The sequence below is a fragment of the Orbicella faveolata genome, unplaced genomic scaffold (assembly GCF_042242905.1).
Source record: "Orbicella faveolata isolate gen_17 unplaced genomic scaffold, um_ofav_v1 contig_5, whole genome shotgun sequence".
Classification (NCBI taxonomy): Eukaryota; Metazoa; Cnidaria; class Anthozoa; order Scleractinia; family Merulinidae; genus Orbicella; species Orbicella faveolata.
In genome coordinates this window covers 762,075-777,699 of record NW_028301580.1, presented here as the reverse complement: position 1 = coordinate 777,699, position 15,625 = coordinate 762,075, and the positions used below count along the sequence as shown (strand labels likewise).

Genomic DNA, 15,625 nt, shown 5'->3' with positions numbered 1-15,625 from the left:
ATCGGTAGCGAAATTGATCCATCAAAAGAAAAACAGGGGTCACCGAAAGTGCAAGCTCGTTAAATCCAAGTAAAGCTATAGCAAAAGCCATCTGCCCTATCATTGTTTATTTTATCACTTAGCGTACGCGCGCTCTCATGCATGACGTGGGGGGTAAATTTGCGTGCGCAGTAAGGATGCGCAGAAACAATTAGCACGAACGTCCTTAAATCAACTTAAGTATTGGTTTTGTCATAGAAGCTACATTTTAATTTGAGAGCTCTTAAAATTAGCGACCTTGTACACACATGCACTTGCAGAAGCAAGGATTTGGTCCCTGATTTCCTTCCTAGAGTTAAAGAAAGAGCATGCAGTCAGGGGTTTATTGTTTTCCGCACTTACTAAAGCAGTTTCTACTGTGTCAGGAAAGCACGCGATAATAATGTCTTTGTCATAGTTGAGAAATATTCCTTTAAAGCTGATGTTTTTTATGTAAAATGTCTCCCGCTCGCTAAAACTAAGAATAGCTAGTTATGAGAACATTCCTCGTTTTCGCCGAGCGGGAAACATGATTCGAACGACAATCCTGCTTCAGGAAACAAAAAGAAAATATGTTTTGGAAATAATTGACAAACAGTTTATTATTTCTGAAAAACAAGACTTTCGTTGGAAACGCTCATTGGGAAACATCGAGTTGTTTTGCACGCTGATGCGCATGAGCAGATTCAAGAGAGCAGAATGTTCCCTCATTTATCGGTTATTCGTATGTGATATCCTTTGACCGATCAAGAAGGGGAAAATTATAGTCGAATGACCTCAGTATAACAATGATTGTAGATGATCAACCCTATTTTCAGTCTAGCGCTCGTTCCATGTCCCGCTCGAGAGAGAACGTCTGTCACTGCAGCCGAAATTTTCAGTGCTAATCATGCTGATGACGTTTTACTAGAGAAGTCCATAGTTGGTTGACTGAACAGGCGTATATGAGTTCCCTGGATCAGAGAGAAAATAATACTGATCTAGAGAACTTATTGAACTGGCTTGGTCGGTCCGTATTGGAAAATATTGGTTGAGTTCTTTTTCTTTCGTAATTTCATGGACTTCGCCGTCCATGAACCTGTAAAATAAAAGAATTCGACCGATATTTCTAGTTTCTCACGCTAGTTTTTTAACAATTATCATGGTGTCCAGCATAATGTAAGACCGCTAAAATTTGAAGCAGCTTTTATCTCCAAGATGTCTCGTGATTTATCTCCAAGTTTTCTTGTAACGTTCATGGGGGATAAACGTGCAAAATGTTTTGTTTTCTTAAAATCTTGGCAGCAGGTAAAACGGCTTAACAACAATTTTCCAATTGACTTTTTTTTGTTTTTTTTTTTTCTATGACTTACCGCGTGATTTGGAATGGTTTCTGAACCTGACTGACCAGTAAAAATAAAATAATTATCTTATTAACCTCGTCTTCTGGCAGTCATCAATAAAAGAAATTTGTAAATAAAATGTTTGAATAGCTGGTATTGCGGTTATCAGCGGTTTGACACACAAACTAGGCAAAAGGGTCAATTCGGCATTGCATTGACCCTTTCGCTTCGTTTGCATGCCTTTTAAAACAAAAGAATATTTGACCGCAGACTCAACTGCAATACGCCGAAGCACGGTAGAGAGAAATAATTAAAAATAAATAAAAACTCTTAAATCATCTGGTGTTATCTTTCATTGTCGATAAAAATCTCTAGAAAACGAACTAGGAAGAAGAATTACGCGCACACTTTGTAAAGAGTGAACACATTTTATTCTATCTATTTAGGCACTGTTTAAACTGCTTAGCAACAAAGTAAATATATATCAATATTTTACGGGCGTGGTCAATAGCATAACTTCCGTAGCTTCAGTCTGTGAGTTCATCTGTTTTCGTTTTAAAAAAAGCTTAAACTTCCAGTAACACGAATCCGTAGAATGTAGCTAAAACTACCAAACTTATTTCCCACTATATTTTATTTAATACGTGATTCCCTGTGGGCTGCATTACAAACAAATAAACAGAATTATTTGTGAGAAATGATAAAGTTTGGATATGCATATCAAGTTCTTCCGTCTATTACATTTACTGCCTCAGAGGCTAACTTTTTCCAAGTTTTGAATACAAACAGCACCACTGGGATGGCAGTACTGCTTCAGTCATTATCCAGACACTGGACCCCATCTTGCGTCATTCAGTGTAAGAGCGCGTTAGCGTCAATCAGCTTAGTGGGTACCCAGAGTTCAACGCTAACACGCACAATTTCTCGCAAAATAAGGGCGTGGTCAACCGCATAACTTCCGTAGCTTCACTCTGTTATTTCATTTTTTTTTTTTTTTCAAAATAGCTTCAACTTCTTGTTACATATGAATCTAAAGAATGTAGCTTTCATTAACTACCACACAAGGCATATTTCTTCAAAGAAGCATTCTAACATCTCTACAGATCAAAATTTAAGTTTCAAACAGCACTATTGGGATGGCGGTACTTCTTCAATCATAATCCGGGACACTGAATTGAATCCTGTGTCAGCGTTACCCAGTGGTTGGCCATAGCATTTGCCTATCCAGAGTTCAACGCTGACTGTGCCCCGTGCGAGGTTCTCACAATAACCTTCAAAGGAATGATTACGATAAATATTGGAACGCCCACCAGGCCAGGAATTGTAAACGACTGAATCGATCGGCAAGGGACCACTACATTCATTGCCGTTAAACTTAAAATACCATCTGTTACATTTGGCATTTGCAAAGACATTAACGGTTCCCTGGTAGGAGACTTTAAGAGCGGTATTGTTGTGCAGCTTAATGAAAGAGCACTCCTGAAATAGTAAAAAAAAAAAAAAAGTGATTAAAGATGTTTGAATACTGATACAGCTTACAAAGGAATATTTGCATGCATGAATTAAGGAGGTTTAGACAAGAGTTGTACTACCACGTAGATAGCTTACTATTCGAGATAGTTCCTTTCACGCTCGCTGAGCTGATAAGAGATGGAGAAACGACCCGAAACAATAGCCAGTACTCAAAAGCGAAACCCAAAACTTAAACTAGAAATCCAAAGCGCTATGTAATTGTAAGGGAAGAGGGTGTGAATAAAATATCGAAAAGCTGCCAGCCCTTGAGTGGTAAAAATAGGATGAAATACTAGGGATAAAGGCACATGATTAAGGAGGAAAAAATGGTGCAGAAGAAACCCAGCCAAGGGATGGCAGCCTGAGCGTCACTGAGTAATCCGAGCAGGGCATTAGACACCCTTTCAGGCTACCATGGGAAGAGGGGAAACGATGCAATAGCACGTGCATAATAACATAATTCCAAGGTAATTACACGAGTTACAAGAACAAAGGTGTACGCAGTAAAAACAAAACAAGGGAACATATTACTGAATAGTATAATCCAAGAAAACAAACGTGTAATAATTACGCCTGAGTTAAAGGAATAGTGCTTCACAAGACAGGCATTTGCGAGGCAAAGCAACCTGAACAAAAACAGTACTGAATAGTACAAAACTTAATAAAGCGTACGACTTAAGGGAGCCAAGGGAACAGCACTGTACAGACCTGATGTTTATGAGGTAAGCACGCGTACGAAAACAATACTGAATGTAACAAAGCGGGCAACTAAAGTGAGAGGAGGGAAGAGCACTACACAAACACAATGTTTGTGAGGCAAAGCGCACATACAAAAACATCCCTGGGCATGAATGTAGCAAAACCTGCAAACGTGAAGGGAGTCGAGGGAAAGCCGGAAAGGCACTGCACAAACCCGGCGTTCGTGAGGCAAAGCCACACGAATGAAATAACAAACAGTTCTGCAAATTAACAGTAAAAGCGTGGAAATACTTAAAGGGCGTACGGGAAGGGAAAACGGCGGATACAGGCCAGGCAACGGAATAAGGAACATTACGTGCGCAAAAACAAGCTTGTAAACGACTAAAGGCAACAAACCACAAGAAATAGTTCCCGTTATACCAGTAAGGGTGTCGGATTTGGGTTGCCATTAACTGGACCTGCTGTACGGGCTTAGTTAAGTTGAACGAATCAGGAACAGTGCAAGCAGCTTGATCATCTGACATAGGGTACAACACGTGAGATTACGAAGCTAAGGATTCTTGCGCAACCTGGGCTGAAATGAGATGCAGTACCCTTATTTATACTAGTTTAGTAAGGGACTGGAGCGAATAATAGACTATCCTCTTTTTTGATAAGAATGTATTTTATAAGAATAACAAGGAGATTGTGAAAAGAATGTAATATTGTGCTTTGAAAATGTGTAAATACAATACAATAAGTTGTTTTTAATTAAACCATATGCAATTATTCGTTTCTCTAAAAGGTAAAACTAGCCAAAAAGCAACAACAACAAAAAAAAGCACTAGCCGTATATTCGATATGCTAATAGCATTTTTGAAAGAAGTTATGTGCGTCATCAAGAGAAAATGAGGTGGATCGTAGTCTCTTGGCGTCATATAAGGCTTTAGCGCCCGTAGGCTGGCTCCAAAATTACTTCAACACCAACCAGACGGCAAATACATTTGAAAACAGAAATCAGATCATACGCTATAATCTACGAATATTCACTAGAATATTTTCAATCTAAAATCGGCAGAAAATAAATAATATTTAGGTGTGCGACGCCTTGTTGGAATGTTTATCTAGAAATCTTTGAAATCGAAGCGTTGGAATCGCGTCACGCACGCCGTGATGTTCTTGCGATTCTGCCAATAGGCTTTGAAAGGAGTTTCAGAATCTATCAAGGGTTCTGTTTGGCTTCGACCCCAAATGCAAGTGGGTTTAGTGATTTCGCCGCTCAACAGCATAATCGAAGAACAACTCAGTGAACTGACTGAGCTTGGTCTTTCTACATACATCATACATACATACATAACTTTATTTAAGCTCGAATTTCAGAGTAGCTTGACAAGCTAATATTTCCGAGAACAAAATATTTGATAACGAAAAATTAAAATAGAAATTGCTATTTACATATTTACAATTGACTTATATTTGTTACTTTCGTAACTCGTTTTCCTCTTTGTTTTGTTTAAATAACTATTACTTATTAACGATTATGTACATTTTTTAAGTTTTGCTATTCATGCTGTGATTGCTGTGATCAATGCAAGTTTCGCAATATAACCTTTGGAATCATGTAATTAGAGACACCACATTTTTGTCAGTTTAGTTACGCCATCTACGTTTTCGTTGTTATTTTATGCTATCGCTATCATCGCTATCGTGTTAAGCTATCGTTCCTACCATTGCTACCCTCGCAGGAGCAAGATCAAAGTAAGTCTTTGCTACATATATTTTAGTTGTAATCGTGTCGTTATAGTTTAAGATTTATGTTCATTGGTATCCTTGATTTATGTTTTGTATCTTAACTAGTATTAGCTTACATAAGCCTTTTGTATCGTGTTGCTTTTAGTTCGAACCACACAATCACAACCGTTACTACGACTTCACATCACAAGTTCATCTCTATTTTGTTATCCTGATTTCTATATTGTTGATTCATCGCTCCTTCTAATAAACGCTAACTATTGATTTTACTGTGACCTGGTTTCTTTGAATTGCAATGTGCGTTCGAGTGGTTCAAGCTCCTGTTAAGGCATAATCTACACGTGGCTTCGCTCCTGGAAAGTCACAATATTAACTAATTATAAAATTGTCATTTACATGTTTCATGAATTGGCTTTACTGATGTGCTTTGAAGTATTAGGCCGTCCTAGGAAGAAAAGAAAGCCATGGATAACAGAAGAATCATGGGCGCTTATTGACCAAAGAAAAGAGATAAGCAAGAAGATTCTAAGTACTCGTTCAGAGAGGATCAAAAAACGACTAAGAACAGAATACAAGGAAAAGAGTAAAGAAGTTATGAAGAGCATAAGGAGTGATAAAAGGAAGTGGATGGATGGCATCGCAAGTGAGGCAGAGGATGCTGCAAGAAAACAAAAAATGAGAAAATTATACGGATTGACGAAAGTGCTATGCAATGAAAGACCTAAGAGCAGCACAGCCATCCTTGATAAGAGCGGTAATCTCGTGAGTGGAAAGAAAGAAATGCAGGCAAGATGGACAGAGCATTTTAGAGAAGTACTGAACAGAGAAGAACCAACAGATCCTATAACAATGGAAGATGAATGTGACTTCGAGCTAGGCGAATTGATTGAAGAAATCGCGATCACTGAACCAACAATTGGCGAGATAAAAGTAGCAATTGAGCGTTTAAAGAATGGGAAATCTCCAGGCGTCGACTCCATCACGGCTGAATTGTTAAAGGCGCACAAGGAATTCTCGGCAACGAAAGTGCATCAGCTACTGAAGAAAGTATGGAAACATGAAAAGATCCCGGACAAATGGAAAAGAGGGTTGATCATCAAATTGCCAAAGAAGGGAAACCTCAAAGAATGTAAGAACTGGAGGGGAATTACTCTACTTTCAGTAGTCGGCAAAATACTTGGACGGATTGTGATTGATCGAATACAGAATGGAGTTGATATCAGACTGAGGAACGAGCAAGCAGGGTATAGAAAAGGCAGGGGAACAACAGAACAGATTTTCATATTAAGGAACATCATTGAACAAGCAAACGAGTGGCAGGCAAGCTTATATATTAACTTCATAGACTTTGAAAAAGCATTTGATTCCATCCACCGTGAAAGTCTATGGTTAATTATGCGGAAATATGGAATCCCGAACAAGATAGTAAGGATGGTAAAAGTGTTCTATGAAGACTTCAATTGTGCTGTAGAAGATCAGGCAGAAGCATGTGAGTGGTTCAGCATCAAAACAGGCGTCAAGCAAGGATGCAATATGTCTGGATTTCTATTCTTGATAGCTATGGATTGGATTATGAGAAGGACTGTAGGAAAAGGAGAAAACGGAATCAGGTGGAACTTTACATCTAAACTCGATGATTTAGATTTTGCAGATGATGTGGCACTTTTGTCTTCTACTAAACAGCATATACAGAACAAGACTACTAAAATGAATGAGGAAGCAAGACGGGTCGGGCTGAAAATCAACAAAGGAAAGACAAAGGTGATGAGGATCAACGGGAAGAGTCAGGAGAAGGTTGCAGTAGATGGGCAAGATATCGGCGAAATTGAGGAGTTTAATTATCTGGGGGCTACCATTTGTAAGGAGGGAGGAGGAATGAAAGATCTGAAAAACAGGCTGTCCAAGGCGAGAGGGACATTTGCCAGACTCAAAAGAATATGGAACTCAAGGAACATCATGAAGAGGACCAAGCTTAGACTGTTTAAAACCTTAGTTGTACCGGTGCTACTGTATGGATGTGAGACATGGAAGATGAACATGGGAGATGACCAACGAATAGATGTGTTTCACAACAAATGCCTCAGGAGGATTCTCAAAATAAAATGGCAAGATCACGTTACCACTAGAGAGCTCCTTCAGAAGGCAGAGACGAAGTTCCTTAGTGAAGAGGTTAAGAGGAGAAGATGGAAGATGATAGGGCATGTCTTACGACAAAACAGAAACAGCCATACCAACATAGCCCTATCATGGACACCTGAAGGAAAAAGGAAGAGAGGAAGGCCTAAGACCACCTGGCGAAGAACAGTTGAGAGAGAGAGGAACAGCGCAGGATGGCGTACATGGGATGAGGCAAGAGCTGCTGCAGCCAACAGAGAAAATTGGAGGCATTCTGTGGAGGCCTTATGTGCCACGAGGCACAAAGAAGCTAAGTGAAGTGAAGTGATGTGCTTTTTGAAGTCTGAGAAGTTACATAACCTTATAAAATTGGGTAGAGAATTCCATTCTTTTGTTGCCAGATAAATAAAGGAGTGGAGACCAAAAGTTGTAGTTTTAGGTTTGGGCATTTCCAGTATATTGTTTCCACGCATGTTGTATGAGGTAGAACGGAACGAGAACATGTTTCTCATATAGGCCGGATAGCTAGTGAAAAATAGACTTTTGTACAAAATAGTAAGGAATTTAAAGATGCGCTGATCATGATGTTGGAGACAGTTTACCCTGTCCAGCAGCACATTATAAGGCGATTGAAAATCGCTTAGAATGAATCTCAGAATCCTTTTGTTAAGAGCTTCTATTTTGTCCCTATTGTTTGCACTGCAAAAGTGCCAAACTGTTGAGCAATAATCAAAATGAGGGAGTATGTGGGCCTGCCATCCATTTGAAAGATTGGATCATTTTCAGTGTTGTTTCAAGAGCAGTCTACCTCTCCTTCAGAGTCAGTCTCGGGAGTGACTAATCAACGCGGGTCGCGGGTAAACAGCGCGGGTCGTGGGTAAATTGGCGCGGGTCGCAGGTAAACTAGCGCGAGTCCCGGGTAAACTGGCACGGGTCGCGGGTTAATTGGCGCGGGTTAACTGAGACAGTAATGTCTCATGCAGTAAGATGTCGTGAGTTAAGTACATTATCGTAGTAAAATTCGCTTAGTTGTCATAATATTTTTTTATAATTAAGTTTCCATTTAACGCGCGCTCTGATTGACTGAAACAGCGTGCTTTACCAGACAACAGACGCGGGTTGATGACGGTACGCTGGCTTTCAAATTGTTGCTTCAAAATTTTGACAAATTTGGCCCCAATTAAACATCCTCTGTGACTCAGACAAACGGAATTGGAACGAGCTATATTGTCTCCAGTAAATATTAATATCGCCGCAGGAGACCATTGTTAAGAACAGTAGAGTTAAAACTGCACTAAAATAACAAGTTTTTCTAGATTCCGACGAAACACGTAGCGAAATAGACCAATTCGCAACCTAGCGAATGCTTCAATAAAAGACATTGTATTTGCTACGAAGGCAGAAATTATACTTAAGGCGGGGGTCTACCTGAATGAGTGAAATTTTAGGACGTTTAAAGAGGGATTAAAAGGAAAAAAAAATAGTTTTGGAATGCCAACAGACAGTTGATTGCCACCGAAAGGGCACCCTGGGTTGGTGGGCAACTGTTTGGTGTGTCTATACCAATTTTTAACTTCAAATTCTAATTTTAAAACAACATCAAATCTTCCAAATTTCCTATTTCCAAAACTTTTACTAATCCTTCGAGAAAAACTATTTATCCCCAAATATTTCCCAAAATCTCCCAAAAATTTTCAAACAGCCTAAAACGTAGATATGTGGGATGAGCAGAGAGATTTTTGACTGCTTGAAACCTGAACGAGATATTTGCGTTAAAACCGTACTACCCAGCCAAAATACGGTCTTCATGTTAACCCACGCCTTGTGAAGTAAAACAGCGACAGAAAACACCAATTGAGCTATTTCTGTTTATGATGAGAAGATTTATTTTTGTAAAAATGCTCAAACAACACTTAAGCTTACATGCAGTGTAATGAACGCTCGTTTGCTTACTGGCGATCTCTGGCATCTCAGCGAAGTAAGCAGGTGAAAGCTTGTTCTGATATTCACTCCTGCACTCGGAGTAAAACCAGTGGGAGCAGTCTAGTAGAGTGTTTCCAACTTTGACGCTAGTTCGGGCAATCTTGCTGCAAGCAGCTGAAAGCCATAAATAACTGTAGCTGCTTTACAGTAACGTACAAATTTTATTAGCACTCCCCAAAGGGGCTTTCCTTTCAAATACAAGTCAGCATTTCGGATTTTCCATGCGCAAGCTTTTAGCTCATTGTTTCGTAATTTCCATTGCAAAAGTTCTCGTTTTCATGAGCCACAATGTGACCGGATTTCTCTGGACTAAAACCTTTAGATCCGAAACTAAAAAGTGAACTAAAAGGGGATCGTTCTTCTTTCGAAAGCCACTAGAAACTGAAAGGCTACCTGAAGGTTAATTTGTGATTGACAGCTGTCGTCTCGTTAGCCAATCAAATTATTTACATAATTCTAACAAGAATTGTGATTGGCTTATTTTATCGTACTTTATCAGAAAACAGAGCACGCTGACGTCACTTTTATTCGTTTGGAAAATAAATGCAGTCGAATGCTTCGGGGAATCAATGGATTCTTTATCATAAAACAAATAAAGAAACTTCGACAGCTGTGCTTAAAGCACTTAGCAAGCGGTAGAGCACTGAAGAAGTAGGGAGAAACACTCGAATACGTCTAGTGTTTTCCCCTACACTTCTTTCGTGCTCTACCGCTCCCTTTACAGAGGGAGAAGAAGCCTGTTCTACAGAGCAGGCTTCTTGATTTGTTACATTTCCCAGCGAATGGTAGTTAATCTTAACTTTAACTCGGCCTTCCTACGCTTTTATAATATTGAGAAACTAGAAATTAATGTTTTGAGTAAGACATCGCTTTACTGGGTCAACTCGTATTTGAAAATGCAAAAGCAAGCTGTATCCGTCAACTGGATTTTCTCGATATTTCCCGTGTAATGAAAACTATCACAAAATCTTCGTACGTGATTGGTTATTAGTAGCCCGTTTTAGCACCAAGAGGACAGTTTACTGGTCATGTTTGTAACTCTCCCTCTGTTGTTCAAAGGGTTAATTAAAATTAAGCGTTCTCCAGCCTGCGTAGACGTGTTTTCTTTCCAAAGCCCTTTACGCTCTCTCACAAACCAGAAATCGACTGTCACGAAGGTTAAGCGTTCCCAGGGAAAATGATGGAAGCGTCCGAGGTCATTTTCCTCAGCCTGTTGCAAACTAAACTCGTCGAGTTTGGTTCATTGGAAGGCTAGCACTGCAACAACCACTGATAAGAGACATTGAAAATTTATAGGAAGAATAGCTGGTTTTCACATAACGTCACTAAAATTCGAACTACAAAACTATTGATCTTCCTGAGATTTTTATAATTTACTTAAATGATGTATAAGAGCAGCTGAAAACTAATATTCATACAAATTTTCGCTCCGAATGGGTTCTTGGTTTTGTGATAAACTACGCTTGAATTTCTAAGCTTTTGCGTGACGCGGCATTTACATGACGGCCTAGAGAGCAGTCATGATGGTTAAAAAAGTGACTTATTTCGGGGAACTTGGCTATCTGAACAGTTCACGTCTTAGAAAAAGTATTATGTTAATGTTTTAGAGTTCCTCGAGGGATAAATTCACGCTTTTGTGGCAAAACTCAGTGACAGATGTTTCTGTTGGTTTCCTGCCGCCATGTTGGTGCCCATACGGATGGGCACCAGCATGGCGTCTCCATACAAATCTCTATAAATTTGGGTAAAAAATTTCTCCGCATATCTCGCATAAGAAAAATTGCTGTGACCAGAATTTTGGCGAGAGTCTTTGCATATTTACCTTCTTTCATTTCCCAGATTCTAGACTTTGTCTATTGACCGGTTTTGATTTTTATTTTGATCTATTTTGAATTGCGTGACACTGAAAACCAGCAATACATTTCGTTCCTCTTATTTAATTAAGTCTTGATAACTTTTTGATGAATTTTTCGAACACTTCAGCTGGCTTTTAAGTGTCTATAAATCCTTTTAAAATAAATAAACGTACATCAAGCTGAAGCGTTCGCATGCCAGAATGTCTGTTGATGAATAAGCTGTAAGTCTGGAGCTAACCATGACCGAAGACCAAGTCTTTTCGCGCCTCGAGACAAAGGAACAGGTGTTTTAAAAATATTGAAGATAGGTCTACTAAAGATCATCCTTTATTGGTCTATCAAAACTTTTATTTCACGTTTTTTGCTCATGATTATTTTCTGCGTGACCCGCGATGTATACCCGCGACCCGCGCTGTTTACCTGAGACCCTCGACCCACGTCCCGCGCTGATTGGACACCCCAGTCACACTGTCACTCACACTGAAGCTGTGTACGTATTCGTTAGGAGATGTAAAAAGTAGTCTGCATACGAGCCTAGTGGCTCATTGGGCCGGAGTTTATCCCAGGTCCTGAAGCATGAAGCGACTAGGAGTATTTCCTCTCCCCTCTGGATGGGATGCTAATCCATCGCAGGGTTACCCCCAGCATAAAGGTCGCCGGTACCCATACATACACCTGGGTGGAGAGAGACTCTGTGAGAGTAAAGCGTCTTGCCCAAGAACACAACACAATGCCCCCGGCCAGGAATCCAATCCGGACCGCTCGATCCGGAGACGAGCGCACTAACCATGAGGCCACCACTAGGAGACTCTGGTGGTAAATTTGAACATAGTTAGTAGATTGAATGAGCCGGCTCATTACTTTCGCCTGGAATTCTCTACGCGTTACAGTGAACTCAAATTGACTGGTTTCAAGACCGTTTCAGCTTTATATAAGCTCAGAGGTCAAGTACCCGCCATGTTCATTGTATTGCCTTGTTTGGCATTTCTTTGTCTAACAACGGATTAACCATACTCTCACAGTGCCCAGGCCCTCATTTCAGCTTGAGCTTAGCTTTGAAATTTTGATGCGAGGCAAGGAAACTGTATGTGATGTTGGCGGTTTTTAATATGAATTTGGATGCGTCAGGAGCTTAATCGGGGTTTCCCGATTAAGGCTCCTGGATGTGTGTAGTATGCTGCAGCCCACTTAGAAAAATTGATGTGCCAAAAATTTCATATTCACACAATGTAAATGTCTCTAACAACGTGAAGGTTACGGCATGCTCATTTTCAACATGAGAGGTTAAGATCGAGTACCTCCACATACGATCTCATTTTGTAACCTGGAAATAGTGACAAGTCGTGCACATGCTGAATCTGGATAAACATGCTCAAAATTGGCACTTTTAAGGGGCTTGAAACATTTTCTGACGTTTCTCGATCCCAAGAAATAAGTGATGCCTTCACTGCTCATGGCTACAAAATGCTTGTCTCATTCACATTTTTGACATTTTTTTCCTATTCCCAGTGATCAAATCCCAGTCCTAGTGACCTAAATCCCATTTTCCAGGGCAAAGGCAGGCCAATCTCAGTTCCTATTTTACCCTCTCTGTTGGATACGGTTAACAAATTTAGTTAGATATTCACATCGAAAACTCACTCGGCCGGCATTGGTCAAACTCTCGGGCTTTAATTCTCGTGGTTTTGTTTCGCGTCACGCACGACGCACAAAACGAAAGAGGACTACTTGTAGTCTTCATTAGCCTGCGGAGCAAGCGTTCCAGTAAGAAGAGCCTTCGCGCATTCTGGCCGCGCATATAAATTAGAGCGAGAGCAAAAATTGACGAAGCAGGGGCGTGGTGCGGCGAGAGAGGGAACGCTTGCCCGCAAACTCCTCGATTTTGAAATACGCCCACTGGTTTTCACGGTTGCGTTCATTTATTGATTGACAACTTATCACCGAGGGCTAAAATTTGACAGCAAGCTTTTTTGTGAAAATCAAATAACGGATCAATTTACCGGGCGCTTTATGGTTTTCTTTTGACCGGCAAAGTTGCTTTTAAAAATCATAATAGTGCTGTCTACAAACTCTTTTGTAGGGCTATATCAAAGCCAAATGTTCGGCTTAAGACTAGTTCATTAGCTTGACAGTCACTTCATTCTCTTGCTGCTAGAAAAATATTTAACCGTTGAATTATAGAACCGACCGGAAAGCGCAGGCCTTTGTCAGTGAAAATTATCATTGCGACTAAATTCAATTCGCAGGGAAAACAACATCCAGTTGCTGGCTTCATTCGGTCTCACGTTATCTGGGCACTCAGTAAAGCTAAGTGAGGTTGCCAAATGAGACTATCAAAGATTGGTTCTCCTTCTCTGGTTCCGGTTTGATCTTCGCGCACTATCGATTATTAAACTGCAGCTGAAAGATTTAAAAACTTTCGCCGAAATCCAGCGGGTAATACAGCCACCAAGTCTTTACTCTTTAAAAAATGGTGTCTTCTGAGTAAAATCGAATACCATTCACCTCAAGTCTAATAAATATTTGCTGAGGCTAGCACGATCTCACAAACCTTCCTCCACGACATTGTGCAAGTCACACTGGAGTTATTTCTGGAATCATTCAAGCTGTTTTTAGGAGTATCCAGTTAAAGCATTAAAGCGATGACCACGCCGCACCAATCAGGAACCCCGTTCGTGGGCGAACGGGTTTTTCAAAATCGAGCGTTTCCTCGCTCGCCCCACCAACCCCTGCTTCTTCGATTTTTTTGCTCTCGCTCCAATTTCCGAGCGGCCAGAATGCGGAAAGCTCTTCGTACGGGAACGCTTGCTACGAAGGCTAAGTCAATCGATTAATTAATCAATCAATCAATCAATCAATCAATCAAGCAATTAATCAATCAACCAATCTTTCGAGCAATCAATCGATCAGTTGATCGATCAATCCAACACTCGATCGATCAATCTATGAATGAATAAATCGATTAATAGACAAGTATAAGGAAAGGACTTCAATTTTAGCATTTGTAGTGTAAACGGACAGAGTTATATTAAGAAGACAAGTTGCTTTTTTTCATCTCGGGGAGCGTTTCCATCTGTTTGTGTATTAGTAGTTCTAGTTCGAACACTTGACGTGGTTTAAGCTTCCAGTGCAGTGCGACTTGGTTTTACCTTTCAGCGACAGCGGTTATCTACTACGGAAATAATCTTTTATCGATTTTACTAAGCTTCCTACCTCTACATAACGACGGAGAACTTTAATAAAACGCAATATGCCCTAGAAAGATATCATAGCAATTTTACCTCCTCAATCGTAGACCGCAAGCCAAGAAGTTAAACAGATCCTAATACGATGACGTACCTTTATTTTACCGTTGTCAAGACCCGTGTTTTGTCGCCATGCGCATTGTTTCCAATTAGCTCTCTGTCTTGGATCCATATTTGCTGCGTCTCCTTTCTCTCCCTTTGTTCCGATGCCAATTTCTCCCTTAGACCCTTTTGAGCCCCTGGGGCCAATGTTCCCAGGGATACCCGTACTTCCTTTTGTTCCCATCGTACCATTTTCTCCTTTTTCTCCCATCTCCCCTTTAGATCCTTCAGCGCCTCGCAAGCCAATTTTCCCTGGGATTCCTATAGCCCCTTGCAAACCACTCTTTCCGATGCTGCCCTTCTCTCCTTTGTAGCCATCTCTGCCCGGAGCACCGGGAGTTCCTGGTATTCCTGGGGCGCCATTAGTTCCGGGAATTCCCGGTATTCCTGGTATTCCAGAAGGTGGATATGGCTAGTGAAATAAGAAAAGGAAATGTTTCATTAAGCCGTACAATTTTCGTGATCGGCTGCTTTGAGAATTAATCTCAGTTCCCCTGATGCTTTAATGATAAAGCTCTGTGCTTACTTATAAATAAGTTTTCAGTTGTTAAATTAATCGCGATCCTTTATTTTCGCCTTACTCTTCTTGTTCACCGTACGTTGTAACTAATACCTTCAAGTCGAAAATAAAGGCGGTCCTTAAGAAATAGCCCCGTGCCTACCTTGCATGTAGAAGTCGAAGCGTTTGACTTCAGTTCCTTGGCGTGTGTGCTTGTCGAGGAAAGCAGGAAAACAGCAATAAACAACGAAGAGAAGACATCCATCGTGTCTAGTTGCTTGTGGTTGTTACGAACTAGCTTGCCTTCAAAACGTTGAGAAAATGACCTTTGGAAGAGGCTGTGGAATGTCCTTTATCATGTTATTGCTTCCCTTTAGCTTGATTCCGCAAAACAAGGACATCATTCCAATCTGAAACGAAACGATTGGTTACCTTCCGAGCGAAAACAAGCTTGATAGATCACGTGCAGCGCGCGCTTCAGCGGTAGCATCAATTTGGCATAACACCTTAGCTGCAATGATCACGTTTGTCGCAATTCTAATC

At 40.5% G+C, this 15,625-nt stretch overlaps 1 protein-coding gene and 1 long non-coding RNA gene across 2 annotated transcripts; one reads left to right on the top strand and one right to left on the bottom strand.

Moving 5' to 3' along the window:
• Nucleotides 1–2,314: 2,314 nt before the first annotated feature.
• On the bottom strand, nt 2,315–15,347 carry LOC110066129 (collagen triple helix repeat-containing protein 1-like). Its single transcript, XM_089281849.1, has 3 exons — nt 15,246–15,347; nt 14,576–14,995; nt 2,315–2,819 (listed from the first exon to the last, which is right to left on the bottom strand). The coding sequence occupies exons 1-3, from the start codon at nt 15,345–15,347 to the stop codon at nt 2,469–2,471; spliced, it is 873 nt and encodes a 290-aa protein (XP_089137975.1). The 3' UTR covers nt 2,315–2,468.
• LOC149095650 (uncharacterized) lies at nt 5,012–5,557 on the top strand. The gene is made up of 2 exons (XR_016204797.1): nt 5,012–5,288; nt 5,428–5,557. It is a non-coding gene; the product is annotated as an uncharacterized LOC149095650 (long non-coding RNA).
• Nucleotides 15,348–15,625: the final 278 nt, after the last annotated feature.